The 23,547-nt window shown below is 40.8% G+C and overlaps 1 protein-coding gene across 1 annotated transcript in view; it reads left to right on the forward strand.

Moving 5' to 3' along the window:
- Positions 1–23,547, forward strand: part of SGCZ (sarcoglycan zeta) — a 120,125-nt gene that overhangs the window by 80,438 nt on the left and 16,140 nt on the right. The window contains exon 4 of the mRNA XM_060278819.2: positions 20,383–20,455. Within this exon, the coding sequence (XP_060134802.2) occupies positions 20,383–20,455 (73 nt within the window). The remainder of the gene's footprint in view (positions 1–20,382; positions 20,456–23,547) is intronic.

The following is a 23,547-nucleotide window of genomic DNA, read 5'->3' on the forward strand; positions in this document are numbered from 1 at the left end:
TTTACAGAGGCTTTCATCTGAACACAAAGCTGTACACACAGTTCCCAGGCTAGCACAAAAACATTTTTTAATTTTTTTATTCTTTTTTAATTTTTCACTTTATAACAATACACCAACAAACAATTCACATACACCCCACCCCAATAAACATTCTGTGCATATGCAATGTAAATAATAAACAAGTAGTTTAGAAGTTTTGAGCAAAAAGCACCTCTTCATTGCAGAGCCAACTAGATCTATTCCCCCTCCCCAATAACCATGCACAGGAGTTTGTGCATTCCGTTGCCAATTATTTCCACCACCCCAGAAATAAAGTAGAATCAGATAACAGAAAAATCTGGTATACTTGTCTGCACCAGCGGAACTACTATATCCATATTGGAAATCAAACTTGGCAGATCATCACAGCATCCTTACTTTTTTACTATTCCTGATTTATCAAAGATAATGACCAGTGTGGCTGGTTTTTGAGAATAAAATATTTCCCCTATGTCAGTTGTTCAAAGGAACAGTGAACATTTTTTTGTATTTCCAAAAATACTTCCCCCCCCCAAAGGCCACTAATGCTGATATTTTATAACTTTCTCTTTTAGCATAAGTCTTTAAAATCTAGCATTTGTCTTAGCAGACTAATTGGCGGTTGTCTTGTGACCAGTGAACTACTGCTAATTTTGTCTGTTTGCTAGACTTCAAAAGCCAAAGGAGAATAAATATCTGGTTCTTTTATCTAAAACAAATCTTGAGAGGCAGTCATTTTCAAGATGTTTGCCTTAGCAAGGAAGGAAACGAAACTTGAAAAATACAAGAATAAAGCTAAATATAAAAACTGAAAGAATCCTGCTGGCAGATAAAAATCTCAGTTAGATTGCTAAATATTCTGAAGCTCGGTCTTAAGCAAATAATTGACACAAGCTTTCAAAACAGATGTTTAAAGTTTCATCAAATGAATATAAAACAGCTAAGTTGCAACTGTTATGAAAAATAATAGCCTGTGTGGAGAAAGGTAAAGTTACATACGTGAATGTTGTTCTGCTAAAATAAACTTTTTACCCCCTAAGTAGTTAATTGTATGGGGTGATTGGAAGTTTATTTCTAGCTGGGGCCTGGGAGATATTATGTAGGATATCTTTAGTTTGCCAAGGAACATCTAGGCTGATACAGTTTCTAGGGATTTTGGAGAGGTGACCATGTGGTTTGTAGGATTTTCCATTGTATCAGTTGGCACCAGAGACCAATTACACTGAGGCCTGTATTGTTATCCAAACTTATAACAAATTATCTCATATCAGTCAACGTCTCTCTATGTTGATATGTCAGGGCAAGCTTTTCAGCTTCCCATATAAAACGACCCCTTCCCTCCATGCACTGTTCTGGGGATTCTCCTGACCCCTCCCCAGCCATTTTTTGGGGGAAGCACATGGGAAAAGGGAAATTCTTTTGCAGGCCTCTACTCTCAGGACTCATAATTCAGTCCTCTTTGCTTACTATCACACAAAACCTCTTTTTTGATTGTGGATTGTTGTTTTAAAACCTTTATCCACAAAGACCAGGATAAATAGTTCAAACTTGCTTCACTATTTTTAAAACTGTGCAAATGAATATTTAAACATGTGAAATGTACTTGTCTTGAGTCAGCTTTCTTGGTCTCAAGCAGAGAGAGAGAGAGAGAGAGAGAGAGAGAGAGAGAGAGAGAGAGAGAGAGAGAGAGATTTTCCTGCTTTGTTGAATGCTAGAAATCAAACCCAGAATCCTCCATGTGGACAGTATGGGATGGGAGAGAGACTATATCTGCAAACTTCTACGCAAGTATTTTATCCTATGAAATGCAGTTGTGTCGTAATACTTGCCCCATGCTTCATAGTACCAAAACATTCAACATAGATATTTCTGTGATAACAAAGGCACCCAGCAAGAGCGTCACAGTTATGGAACCCATATGTTCAGCATTACACATAAAATATAATTACCGGTACTTTAGAGGGAATTGCACATTGTTGCAAACACTTTGTTAATGCAAGCATTTCTACTTATCCAACAGAATCACCTCCCCCTGCACACTGTTCTGGGGTTTCCCCTTGAGCTAATTTGGGGGGCGCAAATTAGTTAATTGTACTAACAAGACCAGCTGGTTTATTTTGGCCATACATTTTCATTGCATCTAAAGTAGAAATTGAACATGGAGGTTTAACTTTTCGTTACAAGTAAAAAAAAGGGGGGGGGCAACATTTCAGTTGTTGTCTTACCACATCTTGACTCACATTTCACTGGGCCCTGCCCACAAGCCATCAGTTATCCATGCCTGGTCGAAACTAAGTACAGTACCTAACATCTTCTTTTACTGTGTTAAGCACTTCAAGGTAAGGTGCTTATTGAATGCGTATCTGAAGGAGGGAAAAGCCTTTGAAAATCTCTTTGTGACACTTGGCACTCCAGTGCCCTGCCATATTTCATCAGTTATATCATGTCACAGGATGTAATATAAGCCGACTGATGCAAACCGTGGGGACTTGCACATGTTTGCTGAAAAATTTAAAAGCAACACAATTTGGGGGTCAAAACTCAAAGGCAACTACAAGGAGAAAGTTATCTCTGTGTTCCTAGCTTGGGGAATATAATGCCTTTTGGCAGTGTTCTAGTTGTACCTCGCAACCATCATTCATTCCTTCGTCACCTCGAGGCTAGATGACATGCGGCTGCCCTTGATGACTACTAGAAAGCTGCCGATGTTGCAGAATACAGCAGTACACTGCCTGAAAAGGGGAGATCACACCAGTACTCCAAGCCTACTTTTTGTCCCCTACAGCATCACAGTTGCTCTGGTTACTTATACCCCCTTAAGGTGCTTGGCCCCGAGTTCCTTAAAAGACTGTGATGGGTCAAAGGTCCAAAAGAAATTCTGAAGTTGATCCAGAGATAGGGATGCAATTCATCTGGTTCACATTTTGACAGTTCCCATACTGTTATGCAGGTATCTTTCAGAATTTGCACTTCTATGAATTTTCCAATTAAGCTCTCCATCACGCAAGCACCAAAAGGGAAAAAAATGGGGGTAGGGGGGTCCACAGTGGGAAAGTATGCACAAAAGTTATTCTATTAATGAACATAATATAGAAATAACATACACAAATGTATATTAAGGGGAATTGCTTGCAAGCATTCCTATTTTAGGCCACGTTGCATACAAAAAGGTGAGGGGAAATGTGTACAGAAATGAGCACAATTTTTTATGTGAACTTTTAAAAATATAAAATCACAAAGTGATATGCAAATAGGGCGATCTGGACTTAAGATGGGGAATAAGTAAGAGAAATTGAAATTGATGTGTCCATCCTTGTTTCTCTCTCTCTCACACACACACACACAACACAACACACACACATTTGTCATTCTTTTATCAAGTTGCATTGAACTAAACTTCATGCACATGTCTCTGTCATATAAGACTTGATCGCAGCTGTGAGGCCTTTGATAATTTTTGTTTTGTAGATGGGAAGCAGCACTACTCCGTCACAAAAAAGGAATAGTGATGAACTGTTCAGATTATGTATTCAGAGAATATATAAAGAGTTATGGTAGAGGTGTTGGAATGAGTGCTAGCAGCAGTCTTTGTACTGGCTTCAGTCAGTCAGTTTATTGTGTTTTACACATATATACACATATAAAATGTTTGTTGTTGTTTAGTCGTTTAGTCGTGTCTGACTCTTCGTGACCCCATGGACCAGAGCACACCAGGCACTCCTGTCTTCCACTGCCTCCCGCAGTTTGGTCAAACTCATGTTGGTAACTCCGAGAACACTGTCCAACCATCTCGTCCTCTGTCGTCCCCTTCTCCTAGTGCCCTCAATCTTTCCCAGCATCAGGGTCTTTTCCAGGGAGTCTTCTCTTCTCATGAGGTGGCCAAAGTATTGGAGCCTCAGCTTCAGGATCTGTCCTTCCAGTGAGCACTCAGGGCTGATTTACTTCAGAATGGACAGGTTTGATCTTCTTGCAGTCCATGGGACTCTCAAGAGTCTCCTCCAGCACCATAATTCAAAAGCTTCAATTCTTCGGCGATCAGCCTTCTTTATGGTCCAACTCTCACTTCCATACATCACTACTGTGAAAACCATAGCTTTAACTATATGGACCTTTGTCGGCAAGGTGATGTCTCTGCTTTGTAAGATGCTGTCTAGGTTTGTCATCACTTTTCTCCCAAGAAGCAGGCGTCTTTTAATTTTGTGATTGCTGTATACACATATTAAAAAAGATAACAATAACAATAGTAATTTGCATTTCTATCTTTAAAGGATACATCATTTCTCATATGCCCTTTAAATTTTGCAGCACAGATCTATAGAGCCTTAACAAGAAATTTAGATATTCAGAAAGATATGTACTTCTCTGCATCAGACAGCAAAAAAACAGGACTTTACCAAGGAATGGCCTTCCCTTCTGTGCTCTTAACAGTGGGTGAATAAAATTGTTTCTAAGTTCATTACAGAAAGGGAGCACATGAATTGCATCTTCTATTGATAATGAGTTGCAGCCACAGACTCTGTCTTTCTTAGAAATTCTTTTATGACGGCCCATCCGATCTGCTAGTGGGAGAACATTTAATCTTGCCTGTGTAAAGGCCACCCTCATTTTGAGATTTGGCAAGTCTACCAGATATCTTGGAAATGAATAAATACAATGGAATAAAGGAAGCACACAATTTATTAGATTGACAGGTCTCCATCCGGCTTCCACTAACAGAACTTGGCCCTAGATCCCATGGTCCGCTTTAAAAAAGTATTTTCTTCTGATGTTCAACTTTTTAATTTGATTATTGGTAGACAATAAGAGATGAGTCTAAAAGGCAAATATTATTGATTGTCACTGGGAACAACCTTTATTGGCTAGAGTCACCAGACAATCAGAAAACAAACAACAGCTTATTTTTGATCTTGGGCCAGTTGCCGGTTGTGTAACAGCCAGTGGCAACTTCCCTCCCAATGAAAACAGCAGCTTCTGAGCAAGGATATGTATTTTCATTGATATCATGGTACACTGCAAAGGATTAAAGAGCATAGCCTTCTGCCCTCACCACATTTTTTATCCTATCTGGGCATCCCAAGTGTCTGCTATTTAAAGTTCAAAAAACAAAACAAAATGGAATGCCAAGCTATATGTTTAACATAGAATGCAGTTTGTCCCTGAGGCATGATGTGAATAAATGAGTCCATGCATTCAGGACTAGCAAAACATAAATACAGAACAGGCTTGCCTATAAATGTTTCACTGGAAATGTTCATTATCTAACAAAGAAAACACGCACATGGAGAAATTGTGTGTGTGTGTGTTGTAGCTGAATAGGCATTTGAACTGTGGCTCTTTTGTAGCCAAGAAAAGTAACTCTGTGATCTTGACAAACCACCATTCAGGCATACAGGAGTCCCAGTTCAGTCACGAATGTTGCACAAATGCTAAAGTTTAAAGCTTGAGTGTCTTAGCTGTACAAGATTCACAGCAACTGTTAAAGATTGCAAGAGTTTTCCTTCTGACCTTAATGTTATTTGCATTGTTCTTTCCCAGATATAATTTAGAAAATTGTTCTGTCTCTAAAGCTTCTCTATGCTTGTCTTTGAATTAGGTTATTATGATTTTTTTTTCCTGTGCTCAAAGGCAAAAGGGTTTTTAGATTCAAGAACTTGTGTCCTTTAAACATTTTTAAAGCTCTGCATCTTCAATTTTTATTTTAAAACTTAACTCATAAAAGAAAGGAGTGGTGCTTCAAAGAATGGTCTCCAGGGAAGGGAAGAGTAAACTTAAACTTTTTTGTTTATTCAGAGTTTCCCTGAGCAACTGAGCCATTCTCAACCTAATCTTTTTAAAAACCCACACAAGAGCATTGCATATGGGGAACCATATGCTCAATAGGCAGAGGATATCTATTTTTATGATGTGTGGTATACGTTTCTGGTATCCACACACTGGAAACCTAAAGGTTGGATTACTGTAACATGCTGTATGTGAGGATGCCCTTGATGATGGTGCACTTAGCTTTGGCTGGTACAGAATAATGTGACTAGGCTCCTGTTACCATGAGCATATAACATCAGTTTTAAAAGGACTGCACTGGGTACCAATATGCTGCCAATGTTTCTGTGTGTTTTCGTGCTCTGGCACTAATCACAGTGTCCCATTGTGCCAGAAGCATTTTCATCATGCTGTCCACAATGTCTGTGGACAAACGCCAGCTCCCTCGGTCTGAAAGTGAGACGAGCACCACACCCCATAGTCGCCTTTGACTGGGCTTAACCATCCAGGGGTCCTTTACCTTTACCTTTTACATATGCTGCCAAGAATGAGTCAAAGTTTTAGTATTGGTACTCAGAGCCCTAAACAGCTAAGTTCGCTTGAGAGAATCCCTGCTCCCCTATAAACCAGCTTGCATATAGCTCTCCTGGTGATGCCATCTGTCCCAGAGGTTCGAATGGTGGTGGCACAAAAGATAATCTTTTCAATGGAGAAAGTTCCAAAGCTCATGATCTTCAGCTTTGGAACTTTCTCCCCTCTGAGATACAAATGTTGCTGAGCTTTTGGAACCAGATAAAGGCCTGTTTCTTCACCCTTTGCTCGAGTGCAAAGCCAGATTGCTTGCTTGCCATTTATCTGCATTGGTTATCCTTCCTTTTTAATGCTGGTTTTGTTTTATGTTGATTTTAGTTTTAGTGGAAATTTTATTAGAGCTCACATAAAACACCAAGGCGGTATACAGCAAAATATGCAAGTACAGTAAAACATAAAAGTAAAGGGACCCCTGACTATTAGGTCCAGTCGTGACCAACTCTGGGGTTGCGGTGCTCATCTCGTGTTTATTGGCCGAGGGAGCCAGCATACAGCTTCCAGGTCATGTGGCCAGCATGACTAAGCCACTTCTGGCAAACCAGAGCAGCACATGGAAACGCAGTTTACCTTCCCACTGTAGCAGTACCTATTTATCTACTTGCACTTTGATGTGCTTTCGAACTGCTAGGTTGGCAGGAGCTGAGACCGAGTAATGGGAGCTCACCCCGTCACAGGGATTTGAACCGCCAACCTTCCGATCGGCAAGCCCTAGGCTCTGTGGTTTAACAGCGCCACCCACATCCACAGTTTACCTTCCCGCTGTAAAACATAAAACACTATAAAAGCAATGGCAACAATGACCATTTCATCTTGAAAAGGTTTAAACATTGGAATACTGTAGGGATGTTGGCCTAAAAAAAGATCTGCTACAGGTACCTGAAAATTAGCAGCAAGAATGCTAAATACCTGAAGCCAGAAGGGGCCCTGTAAAGTCGGAGGCAACTAGCTGTACTCCTTCAGATGATCTCAGGCCTCAGAGAGGCGGTAACATATCCTGGACCCATATTGTTCTGGGCTTTGTATATTAAAGACAGAATAATTTATGCCTTTGTTTTGTCTGTATATTATACAGCAACCTGTTTTGGAATGGTCACAAAAAGCTTTGGATAGCTATGGTCTACTGAAATATGCTCGGAGTCGAGAGTGAATTTCATGCTCTTTATTCAGCTCATAGTCATCAAGGAGAAGAGAAGAATGCCCTTTTCCCAAAACCATCTGCTTATATACATTATTTACACAATGGGCTTTGCGTGATTGGCTACTTCAGGGCTACACCTGTGGGCCAATCAGTTTGTGGATTGACTTCTGCCAGCAGCCTGATTGGCTGCTCCTGCAGGCCAATCAGGTTGCGGATTGACTTCTGCCAGCCGCCTGATTGGCTGCTCCTGCAGGCTAATCAGGTTGCGGATTCACTTCCACCTGGAGTTGGATTGGGTGGCTCCTGCGGACCAATGAGACTGCTGATTCTGGATCCTATTGTTCTATGATTCAGCTCAGTACATAATATTTACATAAATAAACATATCAAGGATGGGCAGTTAGTGGCTCCTTAGATTTTGTTGGACTCCAGCTCCCATCAGCCCTAATCAACACGGTCAGTTGGTTAGGCATGATGGTAATTGTATTCCAGCAACAACTAAAAGTGCCACAGGTTCCAGTGTAAAGCATTGAAGGATCTCAGCAAAGTATACAGACTCTTTTCCCAAGAATGTTGACAGTCTCAGAACTGAGTATTATCCTTCCTTGAAAAGAAGATAGAGAGTTGAGTCATTTGCAGTTGGCACTGCTACCATCTGGCTTGCGCTCTTCAATGCTTTATGCCTATGTGTCAACAGCACATGTTAGCAGCAGCTATTAGAACCAAAACACCATTTCCCCAGGGACATTTGGTTTCAGCAAATAACATAGATGGCCAAATGTTCAGATTCTAGCAATCATGTAAACTAAACTAACATTCTCATCTTATTTCCAAATTTGAAAGGGGCTATTTATTTCTGCTCTCTTGACTCTGGCCACCATTCAAGAGAACCCCTGAACTAAACTGAGGCCACATGCCAAGCAGAGTTGCATAATGATCTCAAGCAAATAGCACCCAGGATCACAATATCCACAAGCAGAGTTCAGATGTGATGCACTGATTCTTGTCTTGACTCCAGAACTATCAGTGGCCTCACAAGCAAGAGCAAGTATTAAACTTTAATATCTCTGTGTCTTTTGAGTTAGCTTGTCACTGCCTATGTAATTCAAACCCATATGTATTAAGGCACCACTGACCTTGAAAGCTATATTTATAGTAGGGTTTTTTATTTTACTTTTAGAAGCATGAAGTCCCCACAAGATTTGGGAGAGGTCTGTAACTCCACATAGCCATTAGTGATGAAAATCCTCAATATGTTGCTGTAAAATTAATAGGGCTATACAAAGCTAGTTAAAGAATATCTCAGGATGAGTTTCAAAGTTCTTCATGGAGGAAAGGGTGTCACATGTGTACCAAAGGAAAAAGAGAGGAAAACCACCAGAACTGAGGTTAGGGTTGCCAGACTCAATAGAGGACAGGACTTCTGTGCCTTTAATTGCCCTGCTCTCTTTTGAGGCTGGAAACCTTAAAGAAAAACCAGCAGACCCTTTGCTTGGAAATTAAACAAAGGGTCTGCTGGTTTCTCTTTAAGATTTCCAGACTCAAAAGAGAGCAGGGCAATTAAAGGCACAGGAGTCCTGTCCTCTATTGAGTCTGGCAACCCTAGCTGAGGTCCAAGCTGCAGGTCCTTGCATTGCCTGGAATCCCACTTTGTGGGGGACTCCCTTGTAAAAATGAGCAGAGCCCCAGTGTGGCCTTGCACAGCTAGGAACTCACAGGCACCCATGGGTGGGGGGGGCAGGTCATTTTCATATCTACTGAGACTGAAGCAAAATTCTTAGGTTAACCCGTTACCAAAGAATCTCAACTACCTGTACAATTGCAGCTTTGCATTTATTTATTTCCCCAATAATATGCAGGCATACAAAGCAGATATAAGATAGGAAACCAGACTTAGTTAAGTACCTTACTAGTAGCAGTGTGAGAAATAGATGTAAAAAGGTTAGATGAGAAATATAACCTCATTTATCAGGAAGATTAAGGAGAGTTTTAATGCACTGAGATAAACAAATCTTCAGGCAGATCACCATACACGCTGCTAGAATTGCATATATCTCGAATGAATTTGCAGAAATAAAAGACATTCCACTTGAGTTTTGTGTGAAACAGACAAGAAAGAAAAATTTGTTAAGAGTTGATGAATATATTGAAACAAATTTAATATTCTTCTGACTTGGGTCTAGCCATGCTTCTTTTGATGTGGAGAAAAATATTATGAATTCAATAGAAGCTAGCACAGCCACACAGTAGACAGAAATAATGAGACACTCCATTATTGTATTATAATAGCCGCACGATTTTAACATGTATAGGAGAACATAAACATACTAGATTTGCTTTTAAGACTGGATAAATGTGCAGGTAATTGGAAGCAATATACAGAGCACCACAATAACAGTTAAAATGGGATGATAAAGTAGAAATATTGTTTGGGTTCATAAAAAGGAAATATGACAGAATAACAAGGAAATGAGGGATATATGTGAATTACAAATTAGGTTAGAAGAATATAAATAAACCATTTAGAAAAAGCTCAGCGATGCAGAAAAAGTAAATGATGATAGATACGGTGCATGTTTGTATGAGAGTATATGGTATATATTTGCCTTCAGTGGCTGACTGGCCATTTGATTGTCAATGGGTGAAGTCTTTTTCACACTTTTCCTGCTCTATAGACAGGTCATAATTCAAGCTTGATCTGTTACAATCAGTGGAAGAAAGGTGGGAAAAAAGAGGGACAATATACACCTGGCTGACTCACTGAATTAAGCAGCATTTGCAATCACAGCATTGCTGAATATGGTTGGGTATGGTCAAAATTCTGATGACAATTGGGTAGATAATTAATGTACTGATTATAATCAGTACATGTGTAGCAAACAGGTGGAGTCCTAAAATCTCAAGTAAATCTAGCAGTCAAGATGCAAGTTGTATATGAGGACAAGTAGCCACTAAATTTGCCTGTGTCAGAATTTCTGGGCAGACATTAAGATTTTGCTTGGGTAAGATATCTTGAGTTATTTCAAGGAACATTTGCAGTTTTGTAAATGCTTGCAAACATTAGGCTTTAGAAGCACAATCAGTGTTGGTATCTTCAATTCTGCTTGCATTCTAAGGTCCAGTTGGCCCAGAGAAGACAGTGCCATATCCACAATTGGTGTATGTCATTGACCCAGCTTCTAAACACATGATTTATCACCCCTTAGTTATTCAACATTTGATACCTTTTGGCTGAATGTGCAGGCTGATAATGTGTTTCGGAATGAAAGTTCTACCTATGGTGTGCCACCTGTGATGGCACATTCACACATGCAAGATTTCACACTTCGTGTCTCCACTCCTTCACATGTTCCCCACTTCACATGTTTGTGGGACCTTTGTAAACAGATCCTTTCTCTCTCTCTTTCTCTCTCTGTGTAACTTGTACCCATGTTTGTTCCATATACAACAAAATGCATAAACAAATGAATCCAAAAGACACAATGTCACCACTCTATGTGCCCAGAATTCCTGAATTTTAACCATGTGAACAGGGCTAAAATTCCAGTTTCACATAGGTAATGGAATTGGTCTACTCAGTCTTATTCCTGATTCTCTTTCAAAACACACACAAGAACTATAATGCCAGAAGTAGTCCTCAGGTACTTCTGACAGTATGACTAAGAAACGGAAGCAGCAAACCCTAGTTTGCCTTACTTTGCATGGGCGTACCCAGCATGGGGCGGGGGGCAGCCGCCCCCCCAGAAGCCCCCCAAAAATGTGGTATTAGGAAGTCAATACAGAAAGCTCTTCCCGTTTTCCAGTGTCTGTGAGCACAAATACTGTTACCGTAGTTCCTTAGATGTCGCTTTGATGAGGCTGTTTGGTTTTATTATCCCGCTAATGCATATGGAGAATGGAAGCTGAGAGCTCAGAGTTTACCTAGGGCTATTAAAGCGTTAATGGCTAAACCGCCCCTTGCCTTGCCTCCGCTTGCCTTGCCTTCGCCCCAGGCTCGTTCTTGCCACGGCGACAAGGCACCACAGCTGGTGGTGGGGCTGGGGGCCCACCAAGTGTCACCTCTGGGGAGGGGTAACACTCGACGCCCCCCAGTCCCACCGCCCGCTGCAGCACCTTGACGTCGCAGCAAGAACAAAGCAGGCGGAGGCAAGGGGCGCTCACGTGGCTGCTTCTCCTTTCATGGGGCTATGGCTTCCTTTTTATTTTTTTGCACGCGGGGTTGCACATGCACCGTGCGTCCTGACACACGCAGTATGCGTCATTATGTCACGATGCATGTGTCAGGATGCACACGCATCGCAGAGCAAAGCCCCGCCCCCAGGGGTGCCCCTGTGTTTACCGCGGCTTGCTCCCCCTAGTTTTCATCCTGGGTATGCCCCTGTTACTTTGTCTCAGGAATTTTTATGACCTAAGGTTATTCATATGTACATCCATTGCAATTATCACTTGATGACTCACAGATCCATCAAGAAGACATTTCCAGGTTTGTACTGGCAACTTCCCTTCTTCTCCACTCACAAGCAGATATAGGTCTAGTAAAGAATTTTAAAGTTACATAATTACACCTCACCCTCGTATCATGCAACCTGAATATTATTTAGACAACTCCTATTCGCTCAGAATGCTTTCACCCACAGACAGCCTAGCCAAAGGGGGCGAAATATAGAAATCATACACACCCAAATTGGTTATTTATTTATTTTGCAGCACTGTGAAGTTCAATTTCCCCCTTGATAGAGGACAATGATGGGTTCTTATTTTTCAGGCGGACATCAGTAAATTCAGTACCTAGGTATTCGAGCATAATAATGGTCTCCTTTTGCCTTGTTTTTAAGCACATAATATATATGTTTTTATTTTTCATGTCTGGATTGTAAATGAGGGCTGTAAAGGTGTGGGCATGACTTGTCAGGAGCCTTGGCTCTCAACTCGGAATATATGGCCACTTAAGGATTAGTTTCTGGGAAAAGAGCTAACTCTTGGATTGAATTAAGTAAAAGAAAAGAGAAAAAGAAAGGCTAGGAACACATTTCAAAGAGTATGTTTCTTGATATAATGTGGTACTAACTCAAAGGTTACATCCAGTGTTTGGGGGATGGATCGAGGAAGTTGGAAATGCCAGACTATTGCATAATAATGTAGTGTCATTCAAAGATTGGGTTGTAAGAAGACATTGTTGTGCATTTCATATATTGCATGTATTCGTCACACACAGCACTGCTTCCATTTGACTACAGGTCATCTTCTGCCAAAATTTACGTTCTTTTTCTCACTGCCGCTGTGCTAAAATCAAGCAACTTGACACAATTTACGTAATTAATTATATAAATCACATTGGCATTATGCTATTCCAACCTATTCACTTCAAAGTGAAGGATATGCAATGCAGATGTGGTGGTGTGGAAAGAAACTAAACCAACAGCATATGTTTGTGGACTAAAATCCACAACAGCCTATTGTTGTATTCACTGGATTGATTTCTGTTCCAGACAGGGGACAAATAAGTGAACACCAGCAATTTCTGCTCCCATTTCCATTGTCACCAGAATTCTCTGGCATCCCTATTATTAATCAATCAATCAATCAATCATTTAAATGTATATACCACCCTTCATCCAAAGATCACAGGGCAGTTTACAGTATAAAAATATAAAATAAAAAACATGACAAAGGCAAACAAAGAGATAAGCCAATAATCCCACCTCCCACAAACACATTGAAAAGACCATAGGTTGTTGAGGGCAAATGGACCTGCTGAGAGGAGAATGGAAGAGAGGGAAAACAAACAGCCATTTCCACCACCAATACACAGTAATCCTTCCTCATGCCTTCTAAATTTCGCTCCTAATTTCAAGATACTTTGAGTTGGATGTTTTCAGTTGACAACTTCTGGCTCAGCTCTAGCAATTGTTCACACCTCACCTATTTTATCACACACACACACACACATTCAGCTGCATCTCTTCCCTCATTTGGATCTAGCAGGTTTGCTTCAATTAGGAATTCTCAGGATTGACACATGCTGCTTTCAATAAATGTAAACCGAAGATGCATCCGCTATTTGTCTTTAACGGGCATCTACTAATTTGGAAATACTATATGCTGCTATGTTAAGGGGTCGATGAATGGAAAATATCAAATTGCTCAATTACTCTGGAAAGCAGCAAAGGCAATATATATATATATATATATATATATATATATATATATATATATATATATGGTTGAGAAATAATGACATTGTAAAAGAGTATTGTAAAGATAATTGGGTAGTGAGCAATTTTGAAACAGGTACATATTTGAGATAGGCTTGGCAGACTTTTAGGAACAAGACTCATAAATCATAGAATTGTAGAGTTGGAAGGGACCATGCGGGTCATCTAGTCCAACCCCCACAATGCAATAATCTCAACTGGATCATACATAACAGATAGCCATCCAACCTCTGCTTTAAAACCTCTAAGGAAGGAAAGTCCACAACCTCCTAGAAGAGTCTATTCCATTGTCAACAGCTCTTACTGTCAGAAAGTTCTTCCTGATGTTTAGTCAGAATCTCCTTTCTTGGAACTTGAATCCACTGGTTCAGGTCCTAGCCTCCAGATCAGGAGAAACTAAGCCTGGTCCATAATCCATGTAACAGCCCTTTAGATACTTAAAGATGGCCATCATATCGCCTCTCAGTCTCCTCTTTACCAGGCAAAACATACCCAGTTTATAAAGCTTGGTTTGCAAACCTTTGATCATTTTGGTTGCTCTTCTCTGCAAGCATTCCAGCTTTGCAATATCCTTGAATTGTGGTGCCCGGAACTAGACACAGTACTCCAGGTGTGGCCTGACCAAGGCGGAATAGAGCGGTACTATTACTAAGACCCCTAGATCATTTTCACACATAGTACTGGCAAGCCAGGTGTCCCCCATCTTGTGCAGCTGATTCTTCCTTCCTAAGTGTAGTACACCTGTTCCTATTGAAATTCATTTTGTTAGTTTTGGTCCAGTTCTCCAATCTGTTAAGGTCATATTGTATCCCAATTCTGTCTTCAGAGGCACTGGCTACCCCTCCCAGTTTGGTGTCATTTGCAAATAGGATAAGCATGCACACGAAATCTCATACCAATGACAAACTTAGTTGGTTTCTAAGGTGCTACTGGAAGGATTTTTTTTTAATTTTGTTTCAACTACGGCAGACCAACACCTGTAACTTTGCTTACCAGATATTGCAACAGGTATGTAGTTTAGTAAGACCAACTTGATCCACCTGCCAAACAGTACAATTGTGGACCCAATAATAGTGTATTATAAGTGATAAGGACGTTTGGGAAAAGAGCTTTGATTTTTGTTGGTGGGCATTTTAAATGTGGAACCATAATTTGATTCAAGATGATTTGGTGAAGGTGCTTCAGTTTCACTTGATGCCAAATGTCTGCACTAATTTTTCAGAAGTTAGCAGTGATATCCAAACTACAGAAAAAGCATTAAGATTGTTGCTTTTTAACAGTCATTTGGTGATGGTCAGCAGTAACTGATGCCGATTTCAAGGGAGCCATAATTTATTCCATTGCTTTTATTTTAACTTAGCTTGGTTTCTCTTTGGGTGTTATATAATATTTTAAGCCTACTCTAGCTCATTAGAAGTATTAAACAGAGGGCATCAAAAGGCACAGGGGATAATCAGGACAAGGTGACAACAGAGAAGGGAGATTAAATATAACAGCAAAGGATATGACTAATTGAGTGCCTGTATGAACAGACTAGGATCAAGGGAAAATACAGCTGTGAGTTTGGCTGGCTCGATCTCTGTAAATCTGGGATCTGACAGAAGCATGTTAATGCTTCTTAAGGACCAGGGATGGCCCCTTCAATAGGCAATTCTCTCCTGCAGTGCTAGAGAGTGGGGTGTATAGGGTCTCAGACCTGTGCTCTGCAGGATGCATATGTAAAATAGCAGCTAGCAGCTTTGAATGGGCAATGATAGAACAGAGAGATCTGAGTGCTTCTAGGTGGAATTAGCTGGACTGGAGCGTACAGTTTTGTAGGCCCACATAAATAGTTATCTGGGAATCTGTTTGCCTTCTGCAGGAGTGCCTGTTTGCCTCCACCTTTGTCCTTTGCTCTGCTTGTACATTTGTTAAATAAAGCAAGTAGTCCAAATACACCATGAAGTCTCCAGTGCTCTCTCAACCTAAGGAAACAAATGCTGCAATCCTTCTCCTGGAACTTGGCCACAGATTCCAGAGTGAGAGCTGTGCTGGTCTGTTGCAGCAACAAAGTGTATTGTGGCACCTTAAAGTGTAACATTTCTTCTATGGCATATGCCCAACAACTGATGCTTACTCTCCATGCATCTGTTTAGTGGGCTCTAGTCCGTGAAAGCTTATGCCATAATATAATTTATTTGTCTTTAAGGTGCCCCAAAAACCTTTGAGGCATATCGGCACAGAGTAATTATTCTGCTAGAGAAACAAACACATACTGTGCATGTCTACGGCCATACTACTACCATGAACACTGTGCAATGCATGTGGTGTCCTATTTCAGCTATTTGAAATTTCCCCAACTTTCCTTCCTCCTGGCATGTCCAATTGTAGCATGAATGACTTCCCATCGAAGTGAACTTCCCTCTTTTCCTAATAGCTGCTGTCATGCTGATAGGCTTCTCTAACAGGCAGCAGCTCTCCAACATCTGGATTACACAGCCTTCACATGGTTAAGAACATGTAGACTTTATTCTTTGTAATGTGTGTCAAATGCTTTACATCAAGTGTGGTGAACCTTTGGCCCTCCAGGTGTTGCTGAACTACGGTAATACTCCCATCATCCCTGGCCATTGGCCATGCTTGCTAAGGCTAATGGGAGTTGTAGTTCAGCAACATCTGGAGGGTCAACTGTTCCCCACTCCTGCCCTGAGCTTGTCATGTAATACTTGATGCCGTTTCAGTTTTGTTAGTGTGACACCGTTTCTCAGCATCTCATACTTTGTTTAACACTAGGGGTCTGGTTGCATTAAATGAACAGGTCTTAATGTCAGGTAAGTGTGTTTGGAATTGAATCTGAGCCCACCCTGTATTTGAAAGCTTAGTGAGATGGGAGAGTCTGTGGCAGCAAGGTGAAGAATCAGAAGCTGAAGTTGGCAACTGGAAGGGAGGCCAAGATGAGTTAGGCTCATGAACAGTCATGGGTGCCTGCCCCTCTTGCTGAGGCAAGCTCTTCTCCACCCCATGTCTCCCAGAACCTGACACTCAGCCAAGTCTGTAGAGATCATATTTTTGCTAAGAAAGAGTTAACTCCAACTTTGGGCTGTGTAATTTACTGACCGGCATGCTCTGTGCACTGGGTTCCACAGCAAGTTGGATACCTCTTGTCTCCATACATGGAAAATCTACTACGGTTTTATCTCCTACTTTTAGCCTTGAATACACAGAGCAAATCTCTAACACAGGAATCCTGTTGAAAAGTACAAAGGGAGAATGTTATCACTGATCAATGATGTTTCTTAAAGTATTAGCTGCTTTCAACTTTCACTGTTAACTGCAATGTCCTGTAGTGGAAAACAGTTGCCGCAGTGCTACAATGTGTGTCTGAGGCTATTGTAGTGAAGGGCTCCATGACTGTCATATGCCCTCTCCTCCTATTGGTACGGCTGTGTCAGATTCCCAGGCCTTGTTGTCAATTGCTTTGCAGTACACCTCTTTCCCCATACTGCTAAATTAAGAACCGTACTTTGCCTCCCTGCTGATCTAAAGAAGGGTGTATAAGTGCCCGAGTCCCTCTCCCTCTCTTGTTGCCTGCAGAATTCCCCACTTGAACCATGGTAAAGGGCATTTCTCAATAAGTCATTTCTCTTTTTGCTTTGTGGTAATGACAGGTGGTTTTTGCCTTCTACATCTGTTATTCAGCTCCGTGTTACAGAGAAAAGGTAGGATGCTTTGGAGGCTAAATGGCCAGCAAGTCATTATATAGGTAATAATCAGGAACACTAACGGCAAGATCAAAATAGAACCTTCTGAATAACCTTTTAAAAAAGTGCACATTATGGCTTTAATCTATTCCATTTTTACAAATGACACACTGTGCTTTTTAGCCATCTATAGTACTATTATTTTTCTGTTCACGCATGGAAGTAAGCCATAAAGCACTCTACATGGTGGCTGTTATCAAGTAGCAAGCCATTCATGCAAAGCAGTATACTACTCAACATCTACTGAAGATCACCTGGGAAATCCTGATCTATCTTCTGCTCACTCCTCTACAAGGCTTCAAAGTACCTTTGTAAGCTGCCCAGAGTGGCTGGGGAAACCCAGCCAGATGGGCGGGGTATAAAAAAATTAAATTATTGTTATTATTATTTTCCCACCCTCTCATTTTTGTTTGTGACTGGGATACCTTAGACCATGTCAGTGAGCTGCTCAACCATCACAGAAAGGGTGGGCAATGTGAAGCTAGAAAACCTAATGTGTCCATAGGCAGGCAGAAAGGAAACAAGACATTAAAGTAAGGGGGGAGAAGGAGACTGTGGGTAGAGGCAAGTGATTCAAATGAATGAGTGAATGGATGAATTGGGCAGGCGATTTAGGAGAAAGGTGACAATGGCAGTGAAGCTGGGGCAGATTGAAAGGAAGAGAGGTGGAACAAGGAGGGAGTTAACTTGTGGGACTCATTGCCACAAGATGTGATATTCACTAGCCTATATAGATTTCATGGAGAAGAATGCTGTAAATGGTTACTTGTGATAGCTGTGTCCTGTTACTGGGAATTTGTTGGGGAGCAACAGCAAAGAGGTTATTGTCCTCATACCCTACTTGTAGGCTTCCAAAAGGTGTCCAGTTGGATGCTGTGGATAGCAAAAGATGGACTAGATAAATTTTGGTATCATTCAGTATGACTCTTCTTAGATTTTTATGACCTAAGAAAGAGTTGCTAAGGAGACTTATGCTGGGATTGGTATAATTGTTTGTGTACACACATTCACATAATCTAAATGGCAGTGTTAAGCCTCTAGTTTCAATCTGTTGTCATTAAAGTACAGTGGAACCTTGGGTTTTTAACATGTGTTCCAGAAGACCATTTGACTTCCGAAACATTTGAAAATCGAGGAGCAATGGGTGGTTGGCAAAATCCATTGAGAAAAAAGAAAACAAGCAGTGGAAGCCGCTTGACTTTCGAGGCGTGTTTGAAAACGGAAGCAGTTCCGTTTTAATTTTTCGGTGTTCGGCACCTGAGATGCTCGAAAACTGAAGTTCAACTGTATATTATTAATTCAAACCCTATACTGGTCCAAGAACTGGTGTTGGCTGCACATATTCCAATGTTGCCAAGTAACACTTCAAGCCAAATGCCCACCGAGTTCATAGGTTCCGTTTTACGATACAGCTGTTAAATGTTGCACATTGTTTCTCATTCTAACACGATGACTCACAAATCTTTTACCAGTAGCATTTAACTGATATCCTGGATCCACCTGTAAATTCTACATCGCCACAATGATGAGCACCTGTTGACAAAGACAGGGACAACTGAGGTTCCTTACATCTGTGATTTGAGAAGTCAGGGTCCAAGTATCTACAGGAATAACATCCCTCTCATTTGCTTACCCAGCTGTAGAAGCACCAAGGCTTTTGAAGCCATGGCAACTTCGGTCAGTGACACCAACAATGTACCAATGTACCCTTGCTGTTTGGTCCCATTGTTGAAATGAACAGTACATGCAACATTGAGTTTGGTTTCATTTTGTGACCCTAGATGTATGATTGAATTAAAGGATGGTGGCAGTTTTGCATCTAGAGTACTCCCAATAAAATGGCACAATTTAGCCTTTATTTGGTGTTGTGCTGAATGTGCTGCCATTTTCTTTTTGAGAGCAAGACAATGCTCGGAGAAAACCCTTGTTTTGCTGTTTATATAACAAGTACACACTCATTGTGCTCATTCTGTGGATGCAGGGGGTAACATGATCTATTGCCAAACTTTCAGCTCTGTAATTTGTAATATATGCTTCCAGTGGTATTAGTGAAACCATATTCATTGTCATTTTCCAAAGACCGAATATCAGTAACTGGTAAATTGAGCAGAAATAAGTAGTTTACACCAGCCAGTCTCTGTGAGTACTAAATTTTCAGTTTCCATAGTTTCAGGGAAGTACAATTTGCGAATGCATGACTAGCTGGGGCTTGTACTGAATTAGGATGGATATGATGTATGCTGAGCTCTGTGTCAGAGAAATATTTCTGAGAATCTTGCCATTTATAAAACGGCCATGTATCTTGTGGGTTTCTTGCCTTATTTAAATGATACCTCCGAGAAGATTTTCCACGCTCAGACTGCTGTAATCTCTAATTTCTTTATGGGTGATCCCTCCATCTCCATGATTGTTCTTTTTTTAAGAGAGTACATCACTGGTCCTCTAGTTAAAACATTGCTGCCCAATATTGAAAGCTGAGAGTCTGAACTAATAAATTGCTGTTGCCACTCCCCTTTTATGACTTGTGGTCTTGTTATGTCAAAAAACAAACAAAAAGCTTTGATTTCAAATGTTGACCAGTTTTTAGCTAATTATTATTTATTTAAGGCATGTGTATATCGCTTAATGGTTAGTGTTTCTAAGCCATGTACAAAAAAATTAAACTGTACAGAGAATAAAACCAGAAAAATAATCATGAAACCAGACACAAATCTGAATGCTACCTTAAGATGAAGCGATGGGAGCTGGAGCTTCTAGAGCCAGTCTAATTTGAAGAAACCTCATCAACAGTAACGTGCGGCTGAAACATTAAACAGATCAGTTCAATGAAATGCTTTTGTTTGAGGAATGTAATACATTTAAACTGTGATCTTCACATAGAATATAACCATCCTGTATCTTATTTATGTATTTATTTTAGGCACAGAAGGGGCTGTATTTGAGCACTCTGTGGAGACTCCCCATATCAGAGCAGATCCTTCCCAAGACCTCAAGTAGGTGTTTCAAAAGCATTGATTGCAGTTTTATTTGGCAAGTTATCAATAGACCAGCTATGCTTTAAAACGCTTTTAAAGTTAGTTATATTGTTCATTAATATGACTGTAGCATTTGTGTGCTCCTCACCCATAAACAAATCTTGAAAGTAATTCACCTACAAATGAAGAATCAAAACTAATCATAGACCTTTTCACAAAAGCATTTTCCTTTTGACATGTATTTGTGCCTTGTATCAAAGTTGTCTGAAGCTGTGATGGGTCAAAATTCATTCATTGTCAAATGGGGTTTGTGGAGCACTCCTGTCCCTCTGAAAACTGAGTTTTTGTTCTTATTATGAGCTCTTTCAGGATGTGCAAGCCACAAATGTCAGTGAAGGGTTGACATGCTGTGGTTTGCCCTTGAAAACTATGTTTGCCTTTTGCTCATTTTCTCTCTCTCTTGAGCCATATTTGTCCTTCACTTTCTTATGAATCTATCCTGCCAAGGATATTCAAAGGCTGCAATAAATAAATAAAAAAACCCACTCACTCCTGATGTCAGTGAAACAATACTGCGTTTACTGGCCAGTCGCTCTTGTGGTTTTTGTCTCTTTCCCAAATATCAGAGAATTATTATTATTTTATTTAAAAAAGATTGAATCCTAAAACTTCCAGGGAGTCAAACTAAGTCAAACTAAGATTTATTTATTTTTTAATGAAAATGACTTCCCTGTTGAAGCCTTAGATATGTTTAGATGTGGCTGTGCTGCTGAGCCCTGATCAATATTTTTCTGAAAAGGCAAAGAGATTAAATGTAAGCCTAAAACAAACAGTTGTGTTTCAGTGTAAGGTTCTTTTTTCTTCTGGTTTTTTGGATCATTGCCATCTCAGCACGTGTCACAGAGGTTGTAGTAAGGTTGATGTCCCCTTCTCTTTCCAAAGCAGATTTGGGTGTTTCATGAACATTAGACTCGAGAGATGGTCTCAAGCACTTCGACAAGGGAGTGCAGTCGTCAACCTGAAACCATTGTAAAATGAGCATTTTAACTTGGGCAGAAATCAGATGAGCTCCCTCGTTGAACACATTGCCCTAAAGCAGGCTTCCTCAACTTCGGCCCTCCAGATGTTTTCAGCCTACAATTCCCATGATCCCAAGCTAGCAGGAACCCGTGGTAAGGGATGTTGGGAATTGTAGTCTCAAAACATCTGGAGGGCCGAGGTTGAGGAAGCCTGCCCTAAAGGATAACTCTAGCTGTGATGGGGCAACATCTCCTGACTCTGATGGAGCACCACTTCCTGTTTCCTGTCCATAAGTCAAGAGGGGTGTGTGTGAGGAAACCCTAGAAAAGATATAAGGGGAGAGGCACCCAAAACAACCAGTAGCAGACTGGTTGTGGTAACAGGAGGAAGGCAGATATTTTGTCGCTCCTCAATTAATTCAGCTGCCCCGATAAATGACAGCAGTATCAATAACCAAATCTAATCTGAAAAATAAAAATCATATTCTAAACATTTCTGAACATGCTGCTCATATTCTGAATAGTTCTCATATCCCATAGATTTGGGAAGGTTTTTTTCCTTCTAAATCATCTTTAAATTCCCTTGGTAGTCAACCATTCAGCTCAGACAAGATAAAAACTACCCAAGTTAATCTTTTGCTAGCAAGATTTTGCTGCCTGTAGTCATTTTTGAGAGCTTATAAACCCTGTTACATGATCCCTGGCCCAAGAAAGCCTAGCTGAACCTGAGACTCGTTAGCAGGAACAAGCAGGATAAAAGGGTCATATTTTACAAACAGTGAAATGAATGACATCTGTATAACTGAATTAAAGGTAAAGGTAAAGGCGCCCCTAACCATCAGGTCCAGTCGTGTCAGACTCTGGGGTTGCGGCACTCATCTCGCTCTATAGGCCGAGGGAGCCAGCGTTTGTCCACAGACAGCTTCCGGGTCATGTGGCCAGCATGACAAAGCTGCTTCTGGCGAACCAGAGCAGCACACGGAAACACTGTTTACCTTCCCGCTGGAGCGGTCCCTATTTATCTACTTGCACTTTGATGTGCTTTCGAACTGCTAGGTGGGCAGGAGCTGGGACTGAGCAACGGGAGCTCACCCCGTTGCAGGGATTCGAACCGCCGACCTTCTGACCAGCAAGCCCTAGACTCTGTGGTTTAACCCACAGTGCCACCTGGGTCCCAGGTGTAACTGAATTACACCTGTATAATTTATTTGTCAGACTCTAGTTGCCACGTTTTGTCAGAAAGAGCCCGGCTAAACTAAGGAGAGTATAAACCCCAAAATATTTATTTTAAATATGACAGCAATGCAGTTTGTCCAGGTAGTCATTAAGAAACAAACAGCTTCTATGCACAATAAAAAGCACTGTGGTTATCTGCAGAAATCTCTGCCCTCAATCAACTTATTAATAAGAGGGGCAAATTGCTTTGTTGTTGTCCTGCTCCTCTGGGGAGAAGTTGAAAATCAAATTTAATAGCTTCTTTCCCCCTTCATCATCAAGGCTACAGTAAGATTGACTATAAGCTAATCCTGAAAGCCAACACTGGGCATAATGAGATGGAAAATTGATCAAGCGGCAAGGAGCCGACAAGGATAGTAGGATCCCCTTTTAATTCTGATCTGTATTGAAGACCCACAAATCCTGCACAATAGTTTTGTGTTTTCTATCAAAGCTGCAACTGCATGGCACCAGCAGGAGCGTTTCTCGAAAAAGACAGAGGGAGTAAGAGAAAAGCACTAACATAGCAGGACATCCTTTCATTAAAAGCTTGAGCCACAAAGAGGCCAAACGCGATTTCCCCCCGCTGCCCTTAAACAGATACAGAACTTTAAAAGATTTGATTTGAAGCTATGAAGGCACAAGTTAATGTGATCTACTTTCAGGGCAGGAGGAAGCTCACAAAGCAGCCATCAACATAAATTATATAGTGTAGATGTTGGTGCATTTGTGCTTTTGTATGTTAATGTGAATAAGGTAGCTTCTAAATGGCAACAGCAGCACCAGGAACAGTGCACCAAACAGGAAGTATCTGTCAGGGCTGATGGTTTAGAGCAGGCATCCCCAAACTGTGGCCCTCCAGATGTTTTGGCCTAC

The sequence above is a fragment of the Zootoca vivipara genome, chromosome Z1 (assembly GCF_965207765.1).
Source record: "Zootoca vivipara chromosome Z1, rZooViv2.hap1.1, whole genome shotgun sequence".
Taxonomy (NCBI): Eukaryota; Metazoa; Chordata; class Lepidosauria; order Squamata; family Lacertidae; genus Zootoca; species Zootoca vivipara.